Source organism: Dermacentor albipictus, chromosome 1 (genome assembly GCF_038994185.2).
Source record: "Dermacentor albipictus isolate Rhodes 1998 colony chromosome 1, USDA_Dalb.pri_finalv2, whole genome shotgun sequence".
Classification (NCBI taxonomy): domain Eukaryota; kingdom Metazoa; phylum Arthropoda; class Arachnida; order Ixodida; family Ixodidae; genus Dermacentor; species Dermacentor albipictus.
In genome coordinates this window covers 232071458-232094173 of record NC_091821.1, presented here as the reverse complement: position 1 = coordinate 232094173, position 22716 = coordinate 232071458, and the positions used below count along the sequence as shown (strand labels likewise).

General features: G+C 46.5%; 2 protein-coding genes across 2 annotated transcripts; one reads left to right on the top strand and one right to left on the bottom strand.

Moving 5' to 3' along the window:
- Positions 1-932: 932 nt before the first annotated feature.
- Positions 933-2871, top strand: LOC135897270 (uncharacterized). Its single transcript, XM_065425867.2, has 3 exons — positions 933-1437; positions 2222-2426; positions 2535-2871. Exons 1-3 carry the CDS (start codon positions 1059-1061, stop codon positions 2869-2871), a joined length of 921 nt encoding a protein of 306 aa, XP_065281939.1. The 5' UTR covers positions 933-1058.
- Positions 2872-2896: 25 nt separating this feature from the next.
- On the bottom strand, positions 2897-5429 carry LOC135897271 (uncharacterized). The gene is made up of 3 exons (XM_065425868.2): positions 5208-5429; positions 3948-4159; positions 2897-3271 (listed from the first exon to the last, which is right to left on the bottom strand). The coding sequence occupies exons 1-3, from the start codon at positions 5383-5385 to the stop codon at positions 2897-2899; spliced, it is 765 nt and encodes a 254-aa protein (XP_065281940.1). The 5' UTR covers positions 5386-5429.
- Positions 5430-22716: the final 17287 nt, after the last annotated feature.

Genomic DNA, 22716 nt, shown 5'->3' with positions numbered 1-22716 from the left:
ATACACTAGCTCACGATCATCGACTACTCCAAGCTCTCGTCGCTGTCGTCAACATAGTCCCGGCATGCTCGTCATGGAACACTCCTGACGTCATACACAATTTGGCCTGTAACTGAGGAGGAGGCAAAGTAGGGTGTTCGAGGCAACTAATTAAATTCATTTGTGAAAAATCTGTGCAACTCTGAAACCTGCTTTTTTAAGGATATTACGGGAGTGTTCAGAGGAACGTACCCAGAAAATGTCATCGACATCCGTTGACATCGAAAAATCGCCGGAGTTGCCCTTTAAGGACTGTTTGTGCGCCGCTTTCAATGAAGAGGCGCTGGTTCCCACATTCTCATCAGCTGCACGCGGCAGGGTTGCTCAGGAGCTGTTCGTAAAACACAAGGTGGTTCAGCAAGAAGTGTACTGCACTGATGGCATTCCAATTTCGCGACTTGCGCTATCTGAAGAATATACGCTAGCGATGTAAGCGGTGCGCCCACCCCACCCCCTCATACACGTCTTACACATATATAACACTATTTGAAAGCACGCTGAAACGGACTACAATAACGTATTTACGAAACAACAGTTATAAATTAGTAATGCCACGTCAAATTTCACGCCTCAGAGTAAGAAGTAACCTATCCGAGCTCGTAAGGAATATGACAAATACATATTTATTCCGGCTTAAAATATCTATTTTAGAAGCTTAATTGCGTGCATCCTTAAGCCCTTATAAAGACGCAACAAGGAAAGGCTTCATAAATGAACATTTGAATGCATAAACGGCATGGATAAAATTTCACCACGCAGCCCAATGCCACTTTCTGATTATGAGGCACGCCGTAGTGGAGGACTCCGGAAATTTCGACCACCTGGGGTTCTTTAAAGGCCGATCCACACGACGGACCAAGTCCGCGGGCCGACCGGTCACGTGATGCAACGTCACGGCCCAGCGCGGTCCGGTCCGGCGCAGAGCACATCCACACGGCGGACCGCGATAGCAGACGGCGGAGCAGATCAAGCAGCTACTCTCGGCCGCAGTGCTCGCGACTCAACAAATTCGCGAAACCATGCCAATCCCTCGCGCTCATGCTGCGCATGTATCGCGAATAGAAGTCGTCGAAATGGAGGCGGAGCAGAAACGTCGTTTGGCCGCTATGGCGTTGGCTCTTTGCGTGGACGAAGAAGATTACTACCCTGCCCCAAAAAGGTCGTGTTGGGTGAAGGATTGGATGTGCAGGAAGGAGCTCGGCCTGCAGAGCCAACTATTCAAAGAGCTGGTAGTGTCCGACCCTTCTGAGTACAGGCGGCTCCTGCGCGTCAGCCGGGAGCAGTTCGCGGAACTTCTCGCGCGCGTGGGGCCTAGGATAGAACGGAAGACGACTGTCATGCGCCAGCCGATACAGCCTGCGACGAAGCTGCAAGCAACGCTGCGTTACCTTGCATCTGGTAAGCATTTTTCGTCTTGGTTTGGGCTGTTGCGGCCTCACATCACTTCTCATTGCCATGGCTGCGCCTCGTGTACTTTCTTAGAGCCAATTGCACTGAAATGTAGCACCGGGTGCAACATGCGGCTTCAAGACCAGCAGCCGAACGTAGATGCTCTATGTGTTGCCACAGTGTAGCGCGCAGCTAGTTATTTTCCTTATAGGAGAGCTGAGCCTTGGCGTTCTATACATTCTCAGCGACATGCAGTGAAGTGGGGTTTGTAGGAGCTAAAACGCCACTATTTCGCTGACATCGGCAGTAAGAAAAAAGCAAAACGATTGCCCAGCTGCCGTGCCTACACAAACTGCCCACGTTTAGTCTAGTTTGGCTGCATGCGCCAGTATGTTCTACCGGCAATCTAAATAGGTCCTTCCACCTCGTCTTTATTTATTTACAGGTGAGAGCCACCATTCCCTAAGTCGCCAGTTCAGAGTCGGGCACTCCACCGCCAACGATTTCATTCCTGAAACATGTTCGGCTATCTATCATAAGCTAAGCAAAGATTATATGAAGTCACCAAAAACAGTTGAAGATTGGCGGTACGTTATTAGGGGGTTTGACGAAAATTGGCAATTTCCAAACTGTGTGGGGGCAATAGATGGGAAGCATGTCTGCATAACCAAACCAGCCAACTCTGGGTCCCTTTACTTTAACTATAAAAAGTCGTTTAGCGTAATTCTTCTTGCTGTTGTGGATGCAAATTATAAATTTACCTACATTGACGTTGGTGTGCCCGGTGCTCGAGGCGACGCAGGAGTATGGCAGACCACGCCCCTACAGGAGGCATTGGAAGGCAACAAAGCAAACTTGCCAGACCATGTGGAAGTTGGACCAGGTCTATTCCTACCCCCCGTGTTTGTGGCCGACGACGCATTTCCAATCGGGAAGAATCTGATGAAGCCGTATGGAGGTAGCAGCCTGTCGGGTGGTCAGCGGATCTTTAATTACAGGCATGCATCTTAAGCTTGATTTTTTGTATTTTAGAGGGCGTTATAAGGCCCTTGAATATGCTTACCTAAGAAAATGCAATACTTTTTCACTTTGTATACATTTTGCAGGTTGTCCAGAGCAAGACGGGTTGTGGAGAACGCGTTCGGTATACTGGCCAATCGCTTTCGCTTTCTTCTCACTACAATCAATGCAGAGCCTGAAAGAGTTGTCCCCATGGTGAAGGCAGCATGTGTGCTACATAACTACCTTGGCAACGACATGAGCACATTTCCTGACTCGGGGCCCGAAGATAGTAGGGAGCAAAAATTTTTTGGCCTACGAGCAACACGCGGACGTGGAAATGCATTTGGTGCCAGGGTCCGTGAGGACATGCGGGACTACTTCAGCGGCCAAGGTGCTGTGCCGTGGCAGAGGGCATCTGCATATGTTGATGAGTACGAATAAAATGAACATTTGCACACACATTTATTTACATTGTGAGAAATTTTTCAACTGTGTCCAGAATTTCTTTCTGGCACTGCACCAGCTTCACAGCGTCCAGCTGCCTCATATGAGCCGCAATCGTTTTGGCAAAGAAAAAAGAGGCGTCGTTTGGCTCGGACGGTTGCTGCATGGCTGAGGCAATAGTGCGCAAAACTGACTGCCTCTGGGCCCAGTCTTCGCTTGACGGCCCCGAGGAGCGTAACTGCCTCGGCCGTTTTGTGCTGAGTGTGGGCGGCGACTCGACTCTTCTCGACGTGGTTGGGGAGTTGGCGCTCGAGCTTTCCTCCAGCATCACGGACAGCTCCCCTTCTTCCCCACCACTCTGTTCTGCAGGTGCCAGGAGATCTCGGTTGTGGTGAGGCTGAAATGAACAATTTCACAGTTGGCATGAAATAAGTTGCCGCCTTGTTTCAGTTTGAATACTGGCATTCACAGACGATACGTCGAAGCAACTGAAACTTGCTGCATGCGTCCTGGGCTATAGCACTTACTTGTCAGGTCTATGTGCCGAAGTCGCATAGTTATGGAAAAGTTAGGAGAATTGCTGTAATTCTAAATGCAAAAAAAAACAACAAGACAGCCAGCTTGTGACAAATGCCGCTGCCCTATTTACAACTCAGTGAAGCAAAAGCCATGGTCTAAACAGCGCAGCATATTGCAATGTTTGTGCCTCAGCCTGCAATATACGCACAGTAAATAAGACATTTTTTCCAAGTTGCAATTGCATTCTCCACATTTTGTGCAGTGAAAAAGGCGAAGAATCCTCCTTTTTACAAGTGAACATCTGCCTGACGGTTTGCAGCAAAATGTGTTTGCTGCAAACTCTCTTCTCTTCTGTGTGTCTCGTCAAAATATTGCGCAATCCAACCTCTGATATGCTATACCAACACGCCCAGTCGTCAACCTTGGGTTTGCTCGCAACTGAGGGCCTGCAGAAACCATGTCTATAGGGCATGGGGGACTCTGTGGGAACATTCTGATCTTTCCTGGAATTTCGCTTTCTACATGCGCAGAGACAATGCACAGAAATACAGTACCTCTATAGCTGAACTTGCCGAGCTGCCATAGTCCCCGCTGCAAAATCGGTGGTTTGGCTCCGGAACAGCATCCAGGAACCGCATTGCGGCGAAGAAAATCCACTTGCCAGTATACACCTCGCTTGCAGGCTGGCCGCTCGTTGTCGTGCGGACTTTCTTTTTCTCCTTTCTGTAGGTTCGCCTTTTATTGGCGAAGATGCCCTTCAGCACATCTCCAAAAATGCGTCACCAATCAGTAACGGACATTGTTTGCATGCCTTTTTTTCGAGACTCACTCGCGTGCCCTGTCGCGATCGGGCGCACAAAGCAAGCACGGTGATGAAGGTGTGTGGCGCTTCGACGTGACGTGGCATAAACATATAATTCGCCCCACTTGTGAAATGAAGCCCGAACACACAAGGCAAGTAAAAAAAAAAGGAAAGGATCTCGGGATTGAGTAAATGTTGACCTCAGAACTGTTTAATCGGGAAGGAAAATGCAGTTGCCATGTTCTTCTATTCATTCGCGATCAAATATTTCAGTAGCGAGAGTTGCTGGCGTGTACTTTGTGGCCACTGGAATCGCCAAGCCCGTCCCGGAACCGCTGTACAGATATGCGGATTTCCTTTCTTGATCAGTCGTCTGGGAGCGCTGAAATAGTGGTGCTACCACGCGGTATATTTCGCCGGCTTTCTTTAAAGGCAATTACAAGAAGCTCCATCAATGGTACCTAGTTGCAAACACTTCAGTCGACCATTTTTAAATGTGAACTACAACTTCCGTATTGACACTTTCATGGCAAAGGCAATATTTAAGATGTTTGGCAATTACTTTATACTAACTGATTTTGTAAATAAAAAAATATACCGTGATACTCGACACCACTGAGTTGGTTTGAGCCTCTTAGCACACTTCGCCTTTAAAACATTGGCTACTTTTAGCTTGGACACCCTGTATAAAAATAATTGAGTATAAAAGGGACTGCGTGTGGGCAAACAAAATTAAAAACAGACAAGGTGAGGAGGGAACTCTGTAAAACCACCAGGCATTCACGAACGCCGCACGTATGCAATCTTTTAAGTAGTGCTCCCTCCAATTGACGTGTAAGTTGCTGTCTGTGCGCGAACGCAATGTGAGTGGCTCGAAAAATTCGGCGTGCAGCCCCACTCAATGTAGTGTTCTGACATATAGGAAGAAGCAAGGCCTTTCAATGACAAATGACACTCTCGCGAACTCACATTATGAATAAGTAAAGACTGCCTTGTCGCAGAAAGAACTTACCCACTTCATACGGTCCGTTTTCCGGGTAGTTCTCGTTCATCTCTCCAGCTACCTTATTCCACAGGTAACGCTTTTTCGCGTTGTCATTGTAATCATTCCGGCTCGAGTCCCACAAAGCCGGGAACTGCTCAACCAGGGACACAAAATAAAAAACCTCGTCGTCACTCCAAGAGCACATGCTGTTTAAAAATATATCTCCTGCACGCACGTGTATGCGGAACGGCGGACATGAAACGACTGGCTTTTACTGAGCCGCAAACTAGATTTGATTTGGCTGAAGACACACTGTTGCTGGACAACATTCGCTGGCTACGCCAAAATCGCTGCGGTCATGCGGTTCGCCGCCAAAACGGAAGCGGGAAAAGCCTCGGCGATTTGTTGGACCGTGAGGGCCGCGGTCTTGCGCGGGCTAACGACGGTACGCACGAACTGGCGACGTCCTATCACGTGATGCGCGAACCGCGGTCCAAAAAGAGTAATTTGTTCCGTCGTGTGGATCGGCCTTTATTGGACCGCGAGGGCCGCGGTCCTGCGCGGGCCAACGGTGGTACGCAGGAACTGGTGACGTCCTATCACGTGATGCGCGGACCGCGGTCCAAAAGAGCAATTTGGTCCGTCGTGTGGATCGGCCTTAACGTGCACCTAAATCTAAGTACACAGGTGTTTTCACATTTCGCCCCCATCGAAATGCGGCCGCCGTGGCCGGGATTCAATCCCGCGACCTCGTGCTCAGCAGCCTAACACCATAGCCACTGAGCAATCACGGCGGGTGCCCAATGGAACTCAACGCCGCTGAGCAAGAGGTACCATAAGAACTCAAAATACTATGGAGGCAAGGAAAGCACACGGGACATGAACAATTTTTGATCGACTTGTAGAAACAATTATGAATGAGGGCTATATCTGTGATGAGCTTCACATTTGGATAAAGAAAAAAAAATATTAAAGTGACTCGGCACCGGTGAGAGCCGAACCCACAACCTCCGCGTGGCGCATGCACTGCCCTACCAGTCGAGCCACGCCGCGTTGTTACGAACACGTACACTTTCTCGGGTGTCTGTGTACGCGTAGTAAGCTTTTAGCCCTGGGAGTGCGTTAGCTGTGGGTGTATTCGGCTCCCACCGGCGGCAAGTTGTCTTCCGCTTACATTTCCATTTTCCTTCAGTGATGATATGAAGCTTATCGCACATCTCATCTTCATTCGTAATTATTCTTGCAACTCAAATTAAAAAGAAACAGCTCGTTACCCTTACACTCTCCTTGGCTTCGTTTCTCATGATTGTCACGAAAGAAAAATTGAGCCCCATCGGTTTCCCCCGATTCTTCTCCCTCATCGCATGAGGGGTCCCCACTCTGACAACCATCTCTGATGCAATAAGGTAGCATACGAGAGTTTATTGTCGTTATTGGTTCGAAGGTATCACGTCACGTCTGTAGTTGAAAAGGTGTTCCACACCCGCCGCCATGGTCGCGAGTGGTGCTGACTAGGACTCCCAAGGCACAAACCGCAATAAGGGATGGAGATGGTAACGTCTTCGAAGGAGACGATGCGCTGTGGTACATCAGATACGTTATTAAGGATAACTTAGGCACGAAATAAAGCGTAGTTCAGACTCAAACAGATCCAGCAACAACAGTTACCTACACAGTATAGTTACCTATACCTACACCAGGCATAACGCCAGGTGTAGGTATCTGGGCATGCGGCTCTTATCGCATGACGGTGCAAATGCACTGCCGCGGGCCAACCTCGCTGCAGCCGGCCTTGTTCATCCATCGCACGCTTGAGAGCAGCACAATAAGAGTGCGCAAGCGCGCCGTCAAGTGGTACTTTTTCATATTTAGCGGGCTTTGGAACGCGGGAACAAGGACCACGTGAGATATATCGTGTTGGAAACAATTTATTCAGAGGTTTCCCAAGGTGCTCTACAACTTTGCGTATCACACTTGGGGTCTGCAGCCAATACTTAAAAAGTTGGTTAATTAAAGATAACTAACCTTTAATTTAATTTAAAGTTAATTAAAGATAACTAGATAATTAGTTAAGGGGAAAATAAAAAAATGCCTGAGTAACTCTTGGCCAGTGCCAACATTAGGCATTTGGTTCAACTCGCGTCCAGAGTGCCTTTCATTTTGAAAACTTTGGCTCAAGTTATGTGGGACAACCTGTATATGTAGAATGGCAATGCAAGCCCTAAATTAGAACTGTCGAAGTGGGTTGAGAAAAATGCTATAGTGGTGAACTACAGAATGGTTTCATGCAGGGCACACGATTAGAGGATAACATTTTTGTACTAACTCAGTGTCCAGATATTTCAGTAGCTCAGAATATACCTTTATGGATAGAATTTTTAGATATTAAAGGAGCCTATGACAACGTACACAGGGAGTCGTTATGGAAGATTCTCAAGCACGAAGGCACAGAGGACGATTTCGTGGAGCTGCTGCTGAGAGATATACATAGACGTAACCGAGCACAAATTGTATGAGAAGGCCGACAATGTGATGACGTGGTGGAATTTCACCTAGGTCCGAAGCAAGGATGTCCTTTGTCTCCATTGTTTTTCAAGCTTTATATTAAGGGCATAGAAAGACGACTGGAAACCAGTGAATCAGGGTTTAATTTATTCTACATGCTTAATGGGCAAACGGTGCGACAGAAGGTCCCCGGACTAATATATGCGGGTGACACAGTGGTACAAGAGGACAATGCAAGAGGTTTACAGAGACTTGTGAATATGTATGGCAACCAGTGACAAATCTAAGCCTTAAGTTTAGCATAGAGAAATCGGGAACTTCGATCTTTAATAAAGAGACGAGCAATTACGTGGTGTCCATTCAACAGCAAGTCATACTCATAGTCAAGCAGTATAAATATATATCGGGGTATGCATAAACGAAGGAATGACTCGCTCAAGCGCACCCAACAAGATAATCTGAAAATAAAGGGTAAGCGGAATGCAGCATTAACGAAGCATAAAGCACTTTTGGGCCACAATGAATGTGAGCTGATGCGTAGAATCTGGAAAGGAACTAAAGTGCCAACGCTAACGTTCGCAAATGACACTATGTGCTTACCAAAGATCGGTAAGCCAGTTGGCTTCGGGAGCCCACGGTGAAAGAACAAATGAGGCAGTGCAGAGTGACATGGGTTGCGCTTCTTTTGAAGTCGGAGAAACGCAGAGCAAAATTAGTTTTAAACAAAGACTCAGGAACGTGGATGAAAATAAATGGGCGGCAAACGTGCACAAGCATTTGTATTTGAAAAGCGTGGACACCGACTGGAGAAAGAGGTCAGGAGAGTCGGCAACAAAATACAGGGTAATTGAAAGCCGTAACAAGACAACCAGCAGTAATCAAATATGAAGTGATAGCAACAGACCCAGTGAATTGGATGCAAAGAACGGAAACAAGAAGGACCACGAAGATTTACAAGAATGAGAAGAAAGAAATTAGAAGGGAAAATCTGCACGATAACACAAAGGGCAGTGTCTTGCTATTTGAGCCTCAAGCTGTGCCTAAGGGTAAAAACATACTGGAGCAAAGCTTCGCAACAAGATGAAGCATGTGTGTGCTGCAGAAAAGTTCCGGAGACCACTCAGCGCATCCTAATGGAAGGCGAAGGTATTCACCCAGCAAGACCCGTAGACGCTCTTGGGTTTAAAGGGGACTGGAGCATCAGCCGGTCAGCAGCCGAGATAAACAAGATAAGTTTAGAGTATTGGTGGAAAAAATGCAGGGAAGAAACTGATACGGCCGGAGCCCTTACGTGCATTAGCAGCGGCAGAGAAGTTTTGAGGAAGAGAAAAAAAGATAAAGGAGACGTATCCAAAAATCCTAGAAGGAAAAACATGCAAAACACATTTGATTAACTCAAGCCGCCTCGCTGACTATTTGTTACCACCCCGTTTCAAAGGGTATGCCAATAAATCATCCTCATTGAAAGTGGATGGAGGGACAGCTGCTCCTGTAGCTCAATTGATAGAACATCAAACGCGTCAAGTGGAGGTTCGTTCACCTCCCATCGGTGGCAAGCCCTTTTTACAGTGCAGCTGTTCAGGGGGGTTTCACGGCCGTTTTCGTGAGGCGGCGTGCTCGGTATCAATCAGCAACGCAACCTCCGCCGGAGTCCCAAATTTTTGCTTGGAAGCGTACTTATCAACGACTATAAAAAACAAAATTACCTCGCGTGCACATTACACGAATACAAAACACCTTCACTGCGCAGTGTTTTATATTGCCAGTGACCAGTCCTTTTTGTTTCTCCCGTCGTGTTTTACCGGCTTCACGTAAGAGGTCAGCCATATTGTACGGCTGCAGTGGTAAACAGCAGCCAGCAACGCAGTCTTCGTGGGAGAACCGAAACAGCCGTATGTCCAGGGAGTCGGTGGTGAATCATCACTAAGAACAACCGCCAAATAGACACCTAGTACTTCCGATGGGTGTGAGAACGCGCTTATCAGCTTCGCTATTTTTGATGTATCAGTCGCTCAGATTGGCATACATCTGCGAATTATATTTTTTTCCCATTCATTTACTTTGTCTCCATTAAGTATATGCAGCTGATCGAAAATTTAATCCTGTTTCATAAATATTTCTACAGTTCATTGTTTTAAAGAACAATTCGTTTCCCCTATGCCTTCCTGGTCTTCAGTGTCTGTTACACTCGTGTCAAAGCCGCTAATTCATTTGACGAGATTTAAGAGTACCTTAAGCATAACGATAGCCAGAACGATCAAGAAAAAAATACAGCAGCACTGCTGCTTGCGAATGACGTATATATTTGTGCTGGGTGACAATTAAATGTGCGTATGACTCAGGCCGTTAAGGAATTTAGCGGCAGCGAAATAGCGTCATGAATAGATTAAGAAAGTGTTCAAACGCAGCTGGTACCTCGTGTTATAAAAAGAAAGAACAGACAACGTCGACGATGATCGTCAACGTATAAACGAATAGCGGAAGGCTTGCAGAAATATATTCCTTTCAAGAAAAAAAAATGATGCGCCTGACGGCACATATTTGTTGTAGTGAGGATATCTTGGTGGACTATGTTGTTTCGTCGCGGAATTCCGTAGAGAGCAGAGCCATTGACCAGCACATCCGTAGCGGTATATAGCAAAGGTGGCTATAACACGTACTAGCCGATTCGTCGTTTCGTCGTGCATGTGTGTTGATTCCAATGGTGCTAGCGCCGGCGTAGAAGGGTACCGCCGTCCTCCTCTCCAGCCACCTTCTACTGCACGGGGAGGAGGGCTGTCACTCTCGAGCGCTCCATCGCGCGACCGCACGTGCGTGTAGCTGGCGCTCGGCGACAATCACGCGCCACGCATGTCGGTTGCGCAAGAGCACGTGACCTTTCCATCGGCGGGGGTGCAAGTGTAACCTACCCGAAAACGGGCGAAAGAGCCAAGGAAAAGCTGAATTCCCTAGGGAAAAGTTGCTCGCGATCGGTGCATAGTTTTGAGGCATTGCGACGGTTCTGCAGCCACCCACGATCCGACAATGTCGAAACCACAGACGTTTCAGAGGGCCTCCGCGCATTTACGCGGGCTAACGGCAGCAAATAACGCACACCCGCAAGGTCTCTGCAACTGACCATTCTTGGAACACCTTCTTGGAACAAACTGTACCTAGCCATTTACCCTACCGTGGAGCGAAGAATCTCAGTGCTTCTGCCGTCATCTCTTGCCCTCTTCACATTTAAAAAGCGGAAAATCGAAAGCTAAAAAAGAAGCAGCCTAGTGTCGGAGCAGTGGCTAGTGCGAACTTCGCGCGAACATCACATCCATAGTGAATTATAACGACGTTGATCTTTAGTTTTCTTAACTGGTGACGTACGTAAGGTACGTGACGCAGATGAATGTTTTCAGGAACTAAAACACAGCATAGCTACGCTGGACAGTTATTATCAAAGCAGTACATCGCCCAGGCGTAGACATTTTCCCTCAGCGTGAGACGCGCGCTGCCACGTCTATAGACGGCTGATCGCAGACAGCGCATTTAGCTCACAAAATCGTGGAATTCGTCAATAATATTCGATGAATTTCACATAATGCGAAAACTGCGTAGCTGTGTCGTGGAGCTTTGTATATCAATGCAAGAAATGTGTTGGAGTATTAGCTGTAAATCACTGCAAATTTAAGTCAAACCTCATAGGGCGTTGCGTAAGCAAATTATATAATAAAATATGCAAAATTTCAGCCATAAACAGTTACGAAAATTTGCTATTCGAATAATAAACTGACCGCGTCATGCTTTACAGAAGCACTGATATGACATTTCCGACTTACCATTTTGGGTAAAACGAAAGTCCAGGAAAAGCATGGAAAACCTGAAAGCGCCCTAAATAATTTCTTGTAACCAGCATTCAGCGTTTTCAGTTCAAACCGAGAAAAACCAACAAAACGTTCAATGATTTTTTTTCCCTGCATTCGGTTTCAACCACAAATGGTCAATGAAAGCAAATTGGTTCTGGGGTGCTCAGAGGAGGTGGGGAACCCTGGCCGGGTTCTCTCACGATTCGCGTTGTGACCACTCCGGTAGATGAAACGGACAACTTGACAAACGCAACGCGGGATCACACCTATTTCTTTTTCTACATTACTAATCATTGGGGCTCGGCAGCCTGGTAATGTTATAAATAAGGGCTCTTTCTATTTCTGTTGTTCGAATACCAAATACCTTCACAGCTAACTGCTGTGGATAAACACATCGCTGTATGATGTTTTAGTCTTGCTACACTGCTTCTTAAAAACTTTGTTATTCTGTGTTTTGTATACAACAGCGGTGTTAATGAGCAGATACACACACACACAAAAAAATGGTAAGCTGCATGAAAAAGAAAAAAGAAGCCCTCGAGAAAAGCTGGTCAAAGTTCATGTGGGAAGAAATATATTCCCCGAAAAAATTTTCCGGGGAATGAAAACCGACAACGCTGAACGCTAACTGTTGTGCCTGTTTTTACGCGTCAGATTTGGTTCCGATACCCAGAAGGAAGATACGTCATTGCATGATGATAGATTGACTCCCTCCGCTCCTGCGATCACAGCGTCTGCCACACGCGAGCTCAGGAAGAAGAAAGGCGTGCAGCCATGGAGGAAGGGAAAAAAAAAGGCGAGGAGAGGCCCTACACCCTCCACGCGCTAGCAGAAAATTGCAGAGGAAGTCACGTGGTATTTTTCCGCTGTAGCGCCATGTTGCCGGGGCCCTACGGTGGTTTTGCTGCGGTGACGTGCGCTCATGGGTGTGCTGCCCCGTAGGTCTCGTAGGCGTCAAGTGGGCAGGATTGCGTTAGTCTCCGTGTTTTGTTCCGCTGTTTTATCTAGACAGTGCTCTCCCGGCAGTTGTGGACAGGTGGGCCTGGAAGAAGTAAGAAGCCTTCGCTTAGTTTCTCCTTCCTCCATGCGAACATTACTCTTTCTAATTCTTTTTTTTTAATCAGCAACGTCATCGTACCTAGCCTCCCTGCTACACGACGTAACCAAGTATTGCACAGTGTCATGACGTAAGGATAACGTCGATGACACCAGGTTCGACGTTTCGAGACAAATTTGTGTATCAAATTAGCACATCTGACAAGTGTTTCTTATCGTTCGTACTTGCTGTGAGTCATCCGTTCACGTGCGACAAGTGTATGGTAGAGGTTTTACGACTTCGAAAATACGCGTCAGCATTATATGAGTCATCCGTTTATATGCGATATGTGTACGGTAGAGACTTCACGACTTCGAAAATATGCGGCAGTATTCGAAGTACCGAGCACTACACATAAACGTCATTAGAGCGGCTGCGCTGGTAGAAAATGCCCCCATCCCCCGCCACGCAAAAACAACTCGAACAATAACTTCTCATTTTCTCACTCATCACATGGAACGCATGTTCGAGCGAACTTTAGAATAACAAGAAAGGTGGTTACCGTTAAGCTTTTGTACGATTTGGCATCTGGGTATGTTCAGATAAGGACAGACTGAGGGGTCCCCGACTATATTTAGTTTCCAGCGAAATTTTTTTATGAGGTGGGAAAATGTCTCTGTAGAAATGTATGAATCCTCGTTTTGCGAAACTTAACATGGATATCATTTTTAAGAATCGTATTTAACTAAAGGCGCAAAAGAGCGTTTTAATGACTTGCAGATTTTACAAATACAAAAGTCTGCCAGTCTAAAATTAATGCATTGTATCCCCCCAAATTGTTTTTTCGGTAAATCTAAGCCATTAGTACTATTGGCCTCTGATAAGCTGAATTTATGTCACCCACAGTATGTTTTTGAAAAATTTCCAAACATAGGTTTTTGAGCAACTGCCTCTGACTGACTCCGAAATTAGGGTTATTTTTAGGTCACTTTAGCAAGGCAATGAAGCTGAAAATTATTTTTCGCAACCCCCCCCGCCCCCGAAAAAAAAAATAAAAAAAGATATGCAGCTACACCGCTTATTTATTTCCTTATAAAATCCTAAAAATGCAGAAATTGCAGAAATAGCGAAAATTGCTACATTTAGACACGTTTTTTAAAATAATCATCGCCGACTTTTATAAAAAGTTTATAAATACCCATCCAGGACAGGTAAATCTATTTCGGCAGAAACGTGTTGCATTAATTTATTCTAAGGAGAAATTTTGAGCCTATCTTAAGACCACTGTACGGTCATCCCAACGACGTGTCTCGTTCTGATAATAAAATAAGAATCACACTGATCTTGAATTTTGGACTAATTATTTGTGTTGCAGTAAAGAAGGGCGACTCAGATTGTGTCTTTTTTTTTTTGCCCCTTTCAGCAATTAAATGCGTTGAGCTTGACTTTTCAGGGCTCCTGCATCCGCATTCCTACCACGGTATACGTTGAGGTAGCAAGCACGCGAGAGCGCGTACAGCAAGTGTTTTAAGACTAGTCGGGGGAACCTATTTCTGGCATCGATCTCGATCTACATCTGCTATCTGAAATGCTCCCCGTGTACATGAACGTTGCACAAGCCTAGCGGGAAAGTTCGATGACACCAGTGCAGTGGATGAGCCAGCTGAGTATGTTCAGATAAGGACAATCGCAAAACAGGTCCCGAATATTTTTATTCACTTAACTTTTTTTAAAATTAGGCATAAGAAACCTTAAACACCGCCGAAATCTCCAACGTAATTTTTTTCTCACGCACAAGACATTTTAACCGAGACAAGGTGAAAAAAATCCCATTATGGAGTCGCAAAGCGTTGCAAACATTAAAGGCACATAGTATAAAGAAGCACTTTTCTACACGTTAGCCCTTATACTCCACATCTACACCACCTTTCGCACGGAATTAAAGCAAACTGAATTTAATATCATCCTAACAAGCTGCGGAAAAAAAAACCACAGCGAACTTTCTTTATTTGAAAGACAAGGCGGAAACTGGGGTTTTTAAAACCAATTTTAATGGTAGTTTACTAACTCTAAGTATTTTACGTGCTTGTATGGAACGTATCTCGCAATACGATTTCTTCTGGCAGGACTGCAATATTCAGGAGCACAGCCCTCGGTGACCCCAGGAGCATAAATAAAAACTGCGCCGCTTAGCTTAAGACCAACAAGGCAACAATTATGCTTCTCATTCGAGCGTTCTTGAGAGAACTTTTCAGTGCATAAAATGAGACACAAACTTGTTGCCTTATGATGGGAGAAAAGAACGAAAAATTGCGCCGTCAGCTACCGCAGCTGTTTGTGCAGACCTCACTGTCTCACACTGCCCTTGCCCACGACCTGGCGGAATGTTACGCTGGAGGGCTAGTAATCAATCGGGCAAAACTTGCTTGCCCGACTGATTATTATCCGTTGTGGATAACGCAGATAAACTCTTTCATAAATCCTAAACCTGAAGCTGTGGTTATTGCGCTTTCATATGACTTCCCCACACACTCTCTTTCAACCCCGGTAGCGAATGATAAATTAGTCAACCCCCATTAGCCACATCATATCTTATAAATAACCCCGTATTACGATAATGCTCGGGTTGCCTGCTCATTATTGTAACCAAGTTCAGCCACCATAAAGTTCGTTGCTTTATAAACAAAGCCACTATAGGTACGCCGTTGACCATGGTAATTAGTTACACCATTGAACAGTGAAGCGGATCAAAATTCCTAGTCTACATCACTTTTATTATTAATTGAGTATAGCAACGCATTTCTGAAGGAAGTTCATCAAGAGAAGGTCCTCAAGTAATCTTGCAGAAGTTGGAAATTTTTTAAATGGCCCTTCACCAGGTCTGGCCATATTGAGCTGACATGCGCAGAGCATGCATTGGGCGATAAAAATCCAGTCTGCAAAGTATCACATGGCTAGGCGCCGCGTAAAGGCCTGAAATTTCAATCCGAACGCCGTTTCGAAGTTAACTCGCGGTGAATACGCCCGAAGAGGGTCGGCGACGTAGCCGAGCTCCTGCGCCTACGTAATCGTGTCGGCACTGTGACGTCGTTCGTGGTTACACGTGACTTCGATAATTATTCAAGAAAACAACTGTTATCTGTGTGATACGTTGCTTGAGTTGACGAATTTAAGTTTAGAGTAATGATAAAACACACAAATGGAATGTCTGCATGTTTTTGTTTTACTTCGCACCGAAGCAAGAGAGATGTGCTTCCGCTTCGTCTCCTTGCTCCCACGGTCGTGCAGTCACGTGCACAGGTACCGAAACAATGCCATTATCTACCGTGTTCCAGCGCATAATCCCGCTGTGCGATCCGCTTGTCCTGCCTCAGTATTCGTGTAGCACTGAATTATACCGCTAGTCATGCTTCCTTGTGCACAGGGCGCAAAATCGTGTGCTGCGCGAACGAGACAACAGCTCGCGCGCGACGCCGTAGGCGGAAATGCGTAGGGCCGAAAAAAAAAACGAGGAGCAAAAAAAAAAACCAAAGAAGTGAACGTGAGGCCTGTGACGTATGCGTCGCGCGATCCTCGAGGTCCGGTATGGGGCAATGCAGGAAAGGACTTTCGCTTGCGTAGGCTAGACGGGGGGAGTGGAGAGAACGCCTTGCTTGGCAGTTGAGCCCGCCTGCAGAAATCATGGGTTCGGGGCACTGAAATATTCCTATATCGGCTATCAATGAGCTGATTCGAAATTTTCTTTCGGCAGAAAGCTCCCCAGAGGACACGTAACAACTTCCAGCCTGTAAGCAAAATGTGCTATGGGGCCTGGTGAGGGCCCCTCTAATAGAAAAAAAATAGGCGCAAACCTTCCTATTCACGCATTTTTGTCTAATTTAAAATCTACTTTCTAGCACAAGCAAGAAATTAGTGAGCACATTATACTACAATTTCATTGCATTTTTGAATGCGCTCGAACGTTTTTGCGATCATCAAAATAGAAAGCGAAATTGGCCGCCCGCTCCCAAAGGTTTGAAAAGCCACTCTCCAGACGTGCCCGCCGCTCACGAACACACTGCGCCACAAGACGGGAAGGAGCGCAACTATATTTTTGTTTTCTAAGCAGTTCGCTTTTTCCCCCCTGGCGGTGATTTTTGAATGCCCTCCAAAATTTTGCGATCGTCAACGTAGAACGAAAAAATGGCCGTCCGCCATTGATGGTTTGAAAAGCCACTTTACAGACGTTCCCCGCCGCTCACGAACACACTGCGCCACAAGACGGGAAGGAGCGCAACTATATTTTTGTTTTCTAAGCAGTTCGCTTCCCCCCCCCCCCAGGCAGTGATTTTTGAATGCCCTCCAAAATTTTGCGATCGTCAACGTAGAACGAAAAAATGGCCGCCCGCCATTGATATGGTTTGAAAAGCCACTTTACAGACGTTCCCCGCCGCTCACGAACACACTGCGCCACAAGACGGGAAGGAGCGCAACTATATTTTTGTTTTCTAAGCAGTTCGCTTCCCCCCCCCCCCAGGCAGTGATTTTTGAATGCCCTCCAAAATTTTGCGATCGTCAACGTAGAACGAAAAAATGGCCGCCCGCCATTGATATGGTTTGAAAAGCCACTCTACAGACGTTCCCCGCCGCTCACGAACACACTGCGCCACAACACGGGAAGGAGCGCAACTATATTTTTGTTTTCTAAGCAGTTCGCTTCCCCCCCCCCCCAGGCAGTGATTTTTGAATGCCCTCCAAAATTTTGCGATCGTCAACGTACAACGAAAAAATGGCCGTCCGCCATTGATATGGTTTGAAAAGCCACTCTACAGACGTTCCCCGCCGCTCACGAACACACTGCGCCACAAGACGGGAAGGAGCGCAACTATATTTTTGTTTTCTAAGCAGTTCGCTTTTTCCCCCCCAGGCAGTGATTTTTGAATGCCCTCCAAAATTTTGCGATCGTCAACGTAGAACGAAAAAATGGCCGTCCGCCATTGATGGTTTGAAAAGCCACTCTACAGACGTTCCCCGCCGCTCACGAACACACTGCGCCACAGGACGGGAAGGGGCGCAACTATATTTTTGTTTTCTAAGCAGTTCGCTTTTTCCCCCCAGGCGGTGATTATTGAATACGCTCCAAAATTTTTGCGATCGTCAACGTAGAGAGCAAAAATGGCCGCCTGCTATCGATGATTTGAAAAGCCACGCTCGAGACCTTCCCCGCCGCTCACGAACACACTGCACCACAGAACGGGAAAGAGGGCAACTATGTTTTTGTTTTCTAAAAATTTCGCTTTTCCCCCAGGTGGGGATTTTTGATTACGCTCCAAAATTTCTGCAATCGTCAACGTAGAGAGCAAAAATGGCCGCCTGCTATCGATGGTTTGAAAAGCCACGTTCGAGACCTTCCCCGCCGCTCACGAACACACTGCACCACAGAACGGGAAAGAGGGCAACTATGTTTTTGTTTTCTAAAAATTTCGCTTTTCCCCCAGGTGGTGATTTTTGAATACGCTCCAAAATTTCTGCAATCGTCAACGTAGAGAGCAAAAATGGCCGCCTGCTATCGATGATTTGAAAAGCCACGTTCGAGACCTTCCCCGCCGCTCACGAACACACTGCACCACAGAACGGGAAAGAGGGCAACTATGTTTTTGTTTTCTAAAAATTTCGCTTTTCCCCCAGGTGGTGATTTTTGAATACGCTCCAAAATTTTTGCGATAGTCAACGTAGAGAGCAAAAATGGCCGCCTGCTATCGATGATTTGAAAAGCCACGCTCGAGACCTTCCCCGCCGCTCACGAACACACTGCACCCCAGAACGGGAAAGAGGGCAACTATGTTTTTGTTTTCTAAAAATTTCGCTTTTCCCCCAGGTGGGGATTTTTGAATACGCTCCAAAATTTCTGCAATCGTCAACGTAGAGAGCAAAAATGGCCGCCTGCTATCGATGGTTTGAAAAGCCACGTTCGAGATCTTCCCCGCCGCTCACGAACACACTGCACCACAGAACGGGAAAGAGGGCAACTATGTTTTTGTTTTCTAAAAATTTCGCTTTTTCACCAGGAGGGGATTTTTGAATGCGCTCCAATGTCTTTGCGATCGTCAACGTTGAAAGCAAAAATGGCCGCCCGCTATCGATGGTTTGAAAGGCCACCTTCGAAACCTTCCCCGCCGCTCACGAACCCACTGCGCCATAGGACGGGAAGGAGGGAAACTATATTTTTGTTTTCTAAGCAGTTCGCTTTTTCTCCCCGGCGTTGATTTTTGAGTGCCATTCAAAATTTTTGCGATTGTCAACGTATAAAGAAAAAAATGGTTGGCCGCTATCGATGGCTTGAAAAGCCACTTTCGAGACCTTCCCCGCCGCTCACGAACCCACTGCGCCACAGGAGGGGAAGGAGGGAAACTATATTTTTGTTTTCTAAGCAGTTCGCTTTTTCTCCCCGGCGGTGATTTTTGAGTGCCATTCAAAGTTTTTGCGATTGTCAACGTATAAAGAAAAAAATGGTTGGCCGCTATCGATGGCTTGAAAAGCCACTTTCAAGACCTTCCCCGCCGCTCACGAACCCACTGCGACACAGGACGGGAAGGAGGGAAACTATATTTTTGTGTTCTAAGCAGTTCGCTTTTTTTCCCAGGCGGTGATTTGTGAATGTCCTCCAAAATTTGGCGATCGTCAACGTAGAAAGCAAAAATGGCCGCCCGCTATCGATGGTTTGAAAGGCCAATTTCAAGACCTTCCCCGGCGCTCACGATCACGCTGCGCCACAGAACGGGAAGGAGAACAACAATATTTTTGTTTTTAAGCAGTTCACTTTTTTTCCCCATGCGGTGATTTTTGAATGCCCTCCAAAATTTTTGCGATCGTCAACGTAGAAAGCAAAAATGGCTGCCTCTTGGAGGGGCGCGCGCGCTTCCGAAGACCGCATATCTAGCGATTCCGCTGCGTTTGCAGCTGGTCTTATAGATAGATCGAGCAGCAGGGAGTCTTAGGATGGGGTCTTTTTTCGGACATTGACTCTGAGAGCGACTACGACACAAGCCAGCCCGGAACATCGGTGGTCGAAGCCCAGCAAGGCAAACTGTTGTGCTTGCACTTAAATTTTAGTAGTGGAATACATGTTCAATGAAAAAGTTAGATTTCTTTTGATATAGTGGCTATTAGACGGCAATACATTTTGCATATCTCATATGTTTTTTTACATTTTTTTCATAGTAGATACATGCTTGTCTTTGCAATGTTTGTTCAATTTTATCCAATTCTGGGAATATTTATCTTTTGATGACATTCCTTTCGTTACTAAAACTTTTATGGGTGAAAAGTGCGTTGATTCTGCTTTTTTATTTATCACATAAAATACTGAGTGCAGTAGTTCCTTCAGAAAAAATATCTGGCGTACCCTAGAAAAAACACCTATTTTCCCCCATGGTACGGGAGAAGTTAATAATATTTGAACGGTGCAGAGCAGAAAAGGGGTTAACCGAGGGGCTCCATTTTTTAATAATCTTATCACAAGAAGCCAACAAACAATACTATCAAGGAAAACCTAAGGCAAAGCACTTGTGCTTACTAATTGAATTAAAGAAATGACAGATTAACGGAAATTAAAGTAGATGAAAAAACAACTTGCCGCAGGTGGGGAACGATCCCTCGTCTTCGCATTACGCGTGCGATGCTCTATACCAATGGAGCTACCGCGGCGCCGTTTTCCCATATACATTCTTGGGTATTTGTTTTACTGCTTGAACCACGGAGGAAGGAAACTAAGGAGAGGCCCTACCCCCTCCGCGCGCTAGGAGAAAAGTGTGGCGGAAATGACGTATAGGTTCTCTTTTTTTTTGCTGATTTTTTATTTTTATTTTTATTTATTATTTATTTATTTTTATTTTATTTTTTTTTTTTTTTTTTTTTTTTTTTTGCTGCATGGCCACGCCTTTTGGGCCACAATGGCGGCGTTGTTCTGATTTTTTGAGCGCTCACACGTGTTGCTCTGGTAGGTTTCGTGCCGTGGCAAAGGCGCTGTGTGGGCGGGTTTGCGTTAGTCACCGTGTCTTGTTGCGCCGTGTTACCTGCACCGTACTCACGAACACATGAGCATGAGCAACGCCAACTTCCGGCTTCACTTTTGCTTCACAAAGAGTGACGTCAGGGTCTCTCCTTAGTTTCCTTCCTCCGTGGCTAGAACTAACACTGGGAGTGTTAGCCAGCGCCACCACTCGCAAACCTTGGCGGTGTATTTGGAATATCCTTTCTGCCGCAGGCGTCACGATCGAGTAGGGCTTCTTTTTTTTTGGGGGGGGGGGGGGGGGGGCGAAGGCAACTGGTCAATAAACCCACATATGCTACCTGAAGACATCAATGTTGCCGGATTTGAGACCCTCGTTATGTAATAAACGAGAAGAAAGGTGGTTAATCGACGGGCTCGGTTTGTTAATAATCATGTCATAAGAAGCCAACAAACAATGACACCAGGAAAACAGGAAAAACGGCGCCGCGGTAGCTCAATCCGCCTTTTTTATGGCGCCAGGACACATGCGACCTGCCCTAGTGGATTAGTCGCGAAACGTTTTGGAAAGGACGCGCGCTCGGCAGTGCGGCACGATATCGGGGTAAAGTACCTCGAAAAAAAAGAAAAACATACGGACGGGCACTGCAGTGAACACTTGTGCAGCGTACTACGTGTGAACTGCGCTGGTCCATAGCTCTACGTCGGTGCGGTGCTGTAAACGTGCGTAGCGAGGCTGCAACTCCACTTTATAACAGAAAGCGGCCAGGGCTTCGTCCGGACTGCAGTGTGAACCCCGTAGTTGCCGCCTTCTATTGACGGCTATCAAATTTATCGATAAACTCCTGCGTTAGACTCTGGCGACACTTCAAACATCCCCTTAGTGACGCAGTCTATTTGCAGCGTCGGCCCTCTCCCACTGGTGTGTGCCCGACTTCACGTACTCGTTTAAGGCGTGGGAACACTGGGTCGATACAAAACCGACAAGACGCTGACGCCAACGATTGCCCGACTATTGACCACTGTCACTGGGACCATTTGATCATAACAGGCTGACAACGACGCAACCGACGGGTGCGAGTTGTCATATAGTGCGATGGGCTTTCTTGTCGACTCCAACGACAAAATCAGCGTGCCGACCATGATCGCTCGACCGAATCCCAGGCGATCGGCTGTCGAACCGACAACGCGATAGTCGCAAAGCATTCGCTTGTATATATAATTCGCGCTCAGAATGCGTCGACTTGCCTTCGAAGCTGAAATGCACAAGCTTCAGTCCTCTCGAGCCGTGCACAGAGCCATTGTTGATGCTGTTTAGCCAAGCTTGGTTTTGTCCTGCACTCCCCGTCGAGTTCGGGCACCCGCTACCGAGTGACATGAACGTAAAGAATAAGCAGTAAGGACTAAAGAAGCCGCTCTTATAGTTAAGTTGTGGCCTTATAGCGATTTGATATCAACTACTCTTCGCTCGGCACGTACACAATAAGCGGCAAGCGGCGACACAGTGCTGTGCCAACATCCTGTACTTACGTCACCGTTCCCGAAAGCTGCCCGTCGCATTCGCTACGTAGATGGTTGGTAGGGTCTGCACGTGTTGTCATGCTGACACATTTCTTAATTCCAGAGAAGCACTGTTTTACCTCTGCGTCAAACTGGAAACAAGAAACAAAGCATTCGGCACAGCAGCATAAATTCGCTCAGTTGCCAACGGTGTCAGCGATGCCATCCGCGATTTCGCGAGAGAACTACACGGCCTATAAGTGAGTCCTTATGGCGAGCGCAGTTTTATCTAATAATGCTTTATGGTACGCGCAAACTGTAAGTATGATGAAGTTAAACAAAAGCAAGAATCACTAATAACAGCCCATAATATGTGTGTCTGGATCCCAATCGCCGTTGTCTAAGTAGCTCGGCCGCTCATATGGACTCGTCTCAGGGTGGAACAATGCGGCCTACATACGCAGATACGTTTGTTTTGCGACAGTTTGACATTGTTTCATATCAGCGATGCGCCTTTTCTGGAATATCCGAAGCTAACAGCGACATGTGGCTGCAGAGGCCAATGTAAACAAATGCACAGCTTTGGCAAGTACGACGTGGAAGGCTTCGCTCAAAGGCTGCTTGAATATGCGAAACGTTTAATGAATGTGTAAAAATAATACAAAA

Bases quoted from the DNA above. Each gene is read 5' to 3' on its own strand.
- LOC135897270 (XM_065425867.2), top strand. From the start codon at position 1,059: ATGCCAATCCCTCGCGCTCATGCTGCGCATGTATCGCGAATAGAAGTC. The intron at 1,438-2,221 runs GTAAGCATTTTT...CCGGTGCTCGAG, and splicing joins GCTGCGTTACCTTGCATCTG to GCGACGCAGGAGTATGGCAG. The intron at 2,427-2,534 runs GCATGCATCTTA...TACATTTTGCAG, and splicing joins CAGCGGATCTTTAATTACAG to GTTGTCCAGAGCAAGACGGG.
- LOC135897271 (XM_065425868.2), bottom strand. From the start codon at position 5,385: ATGTGCTCTTGGAGTGACGACGAGGTTTTTTATTTTGTGTCCCTGGTT. The intron at 4,160-5,207 runs GTAAGTTCTTTC...GCATTTTTGGAG, and splicing joins AAACGGACCGTATGAAGTGG to ATGTGCTGAAGGGCATCTTC. The intron at 3,272-3,947 runs GTACTGTATTTC...TGTTCATTTCAG, and splicing joins CGGCAAGTTCAGCTATAGAG to CCTCACCACAACCGAGATCT.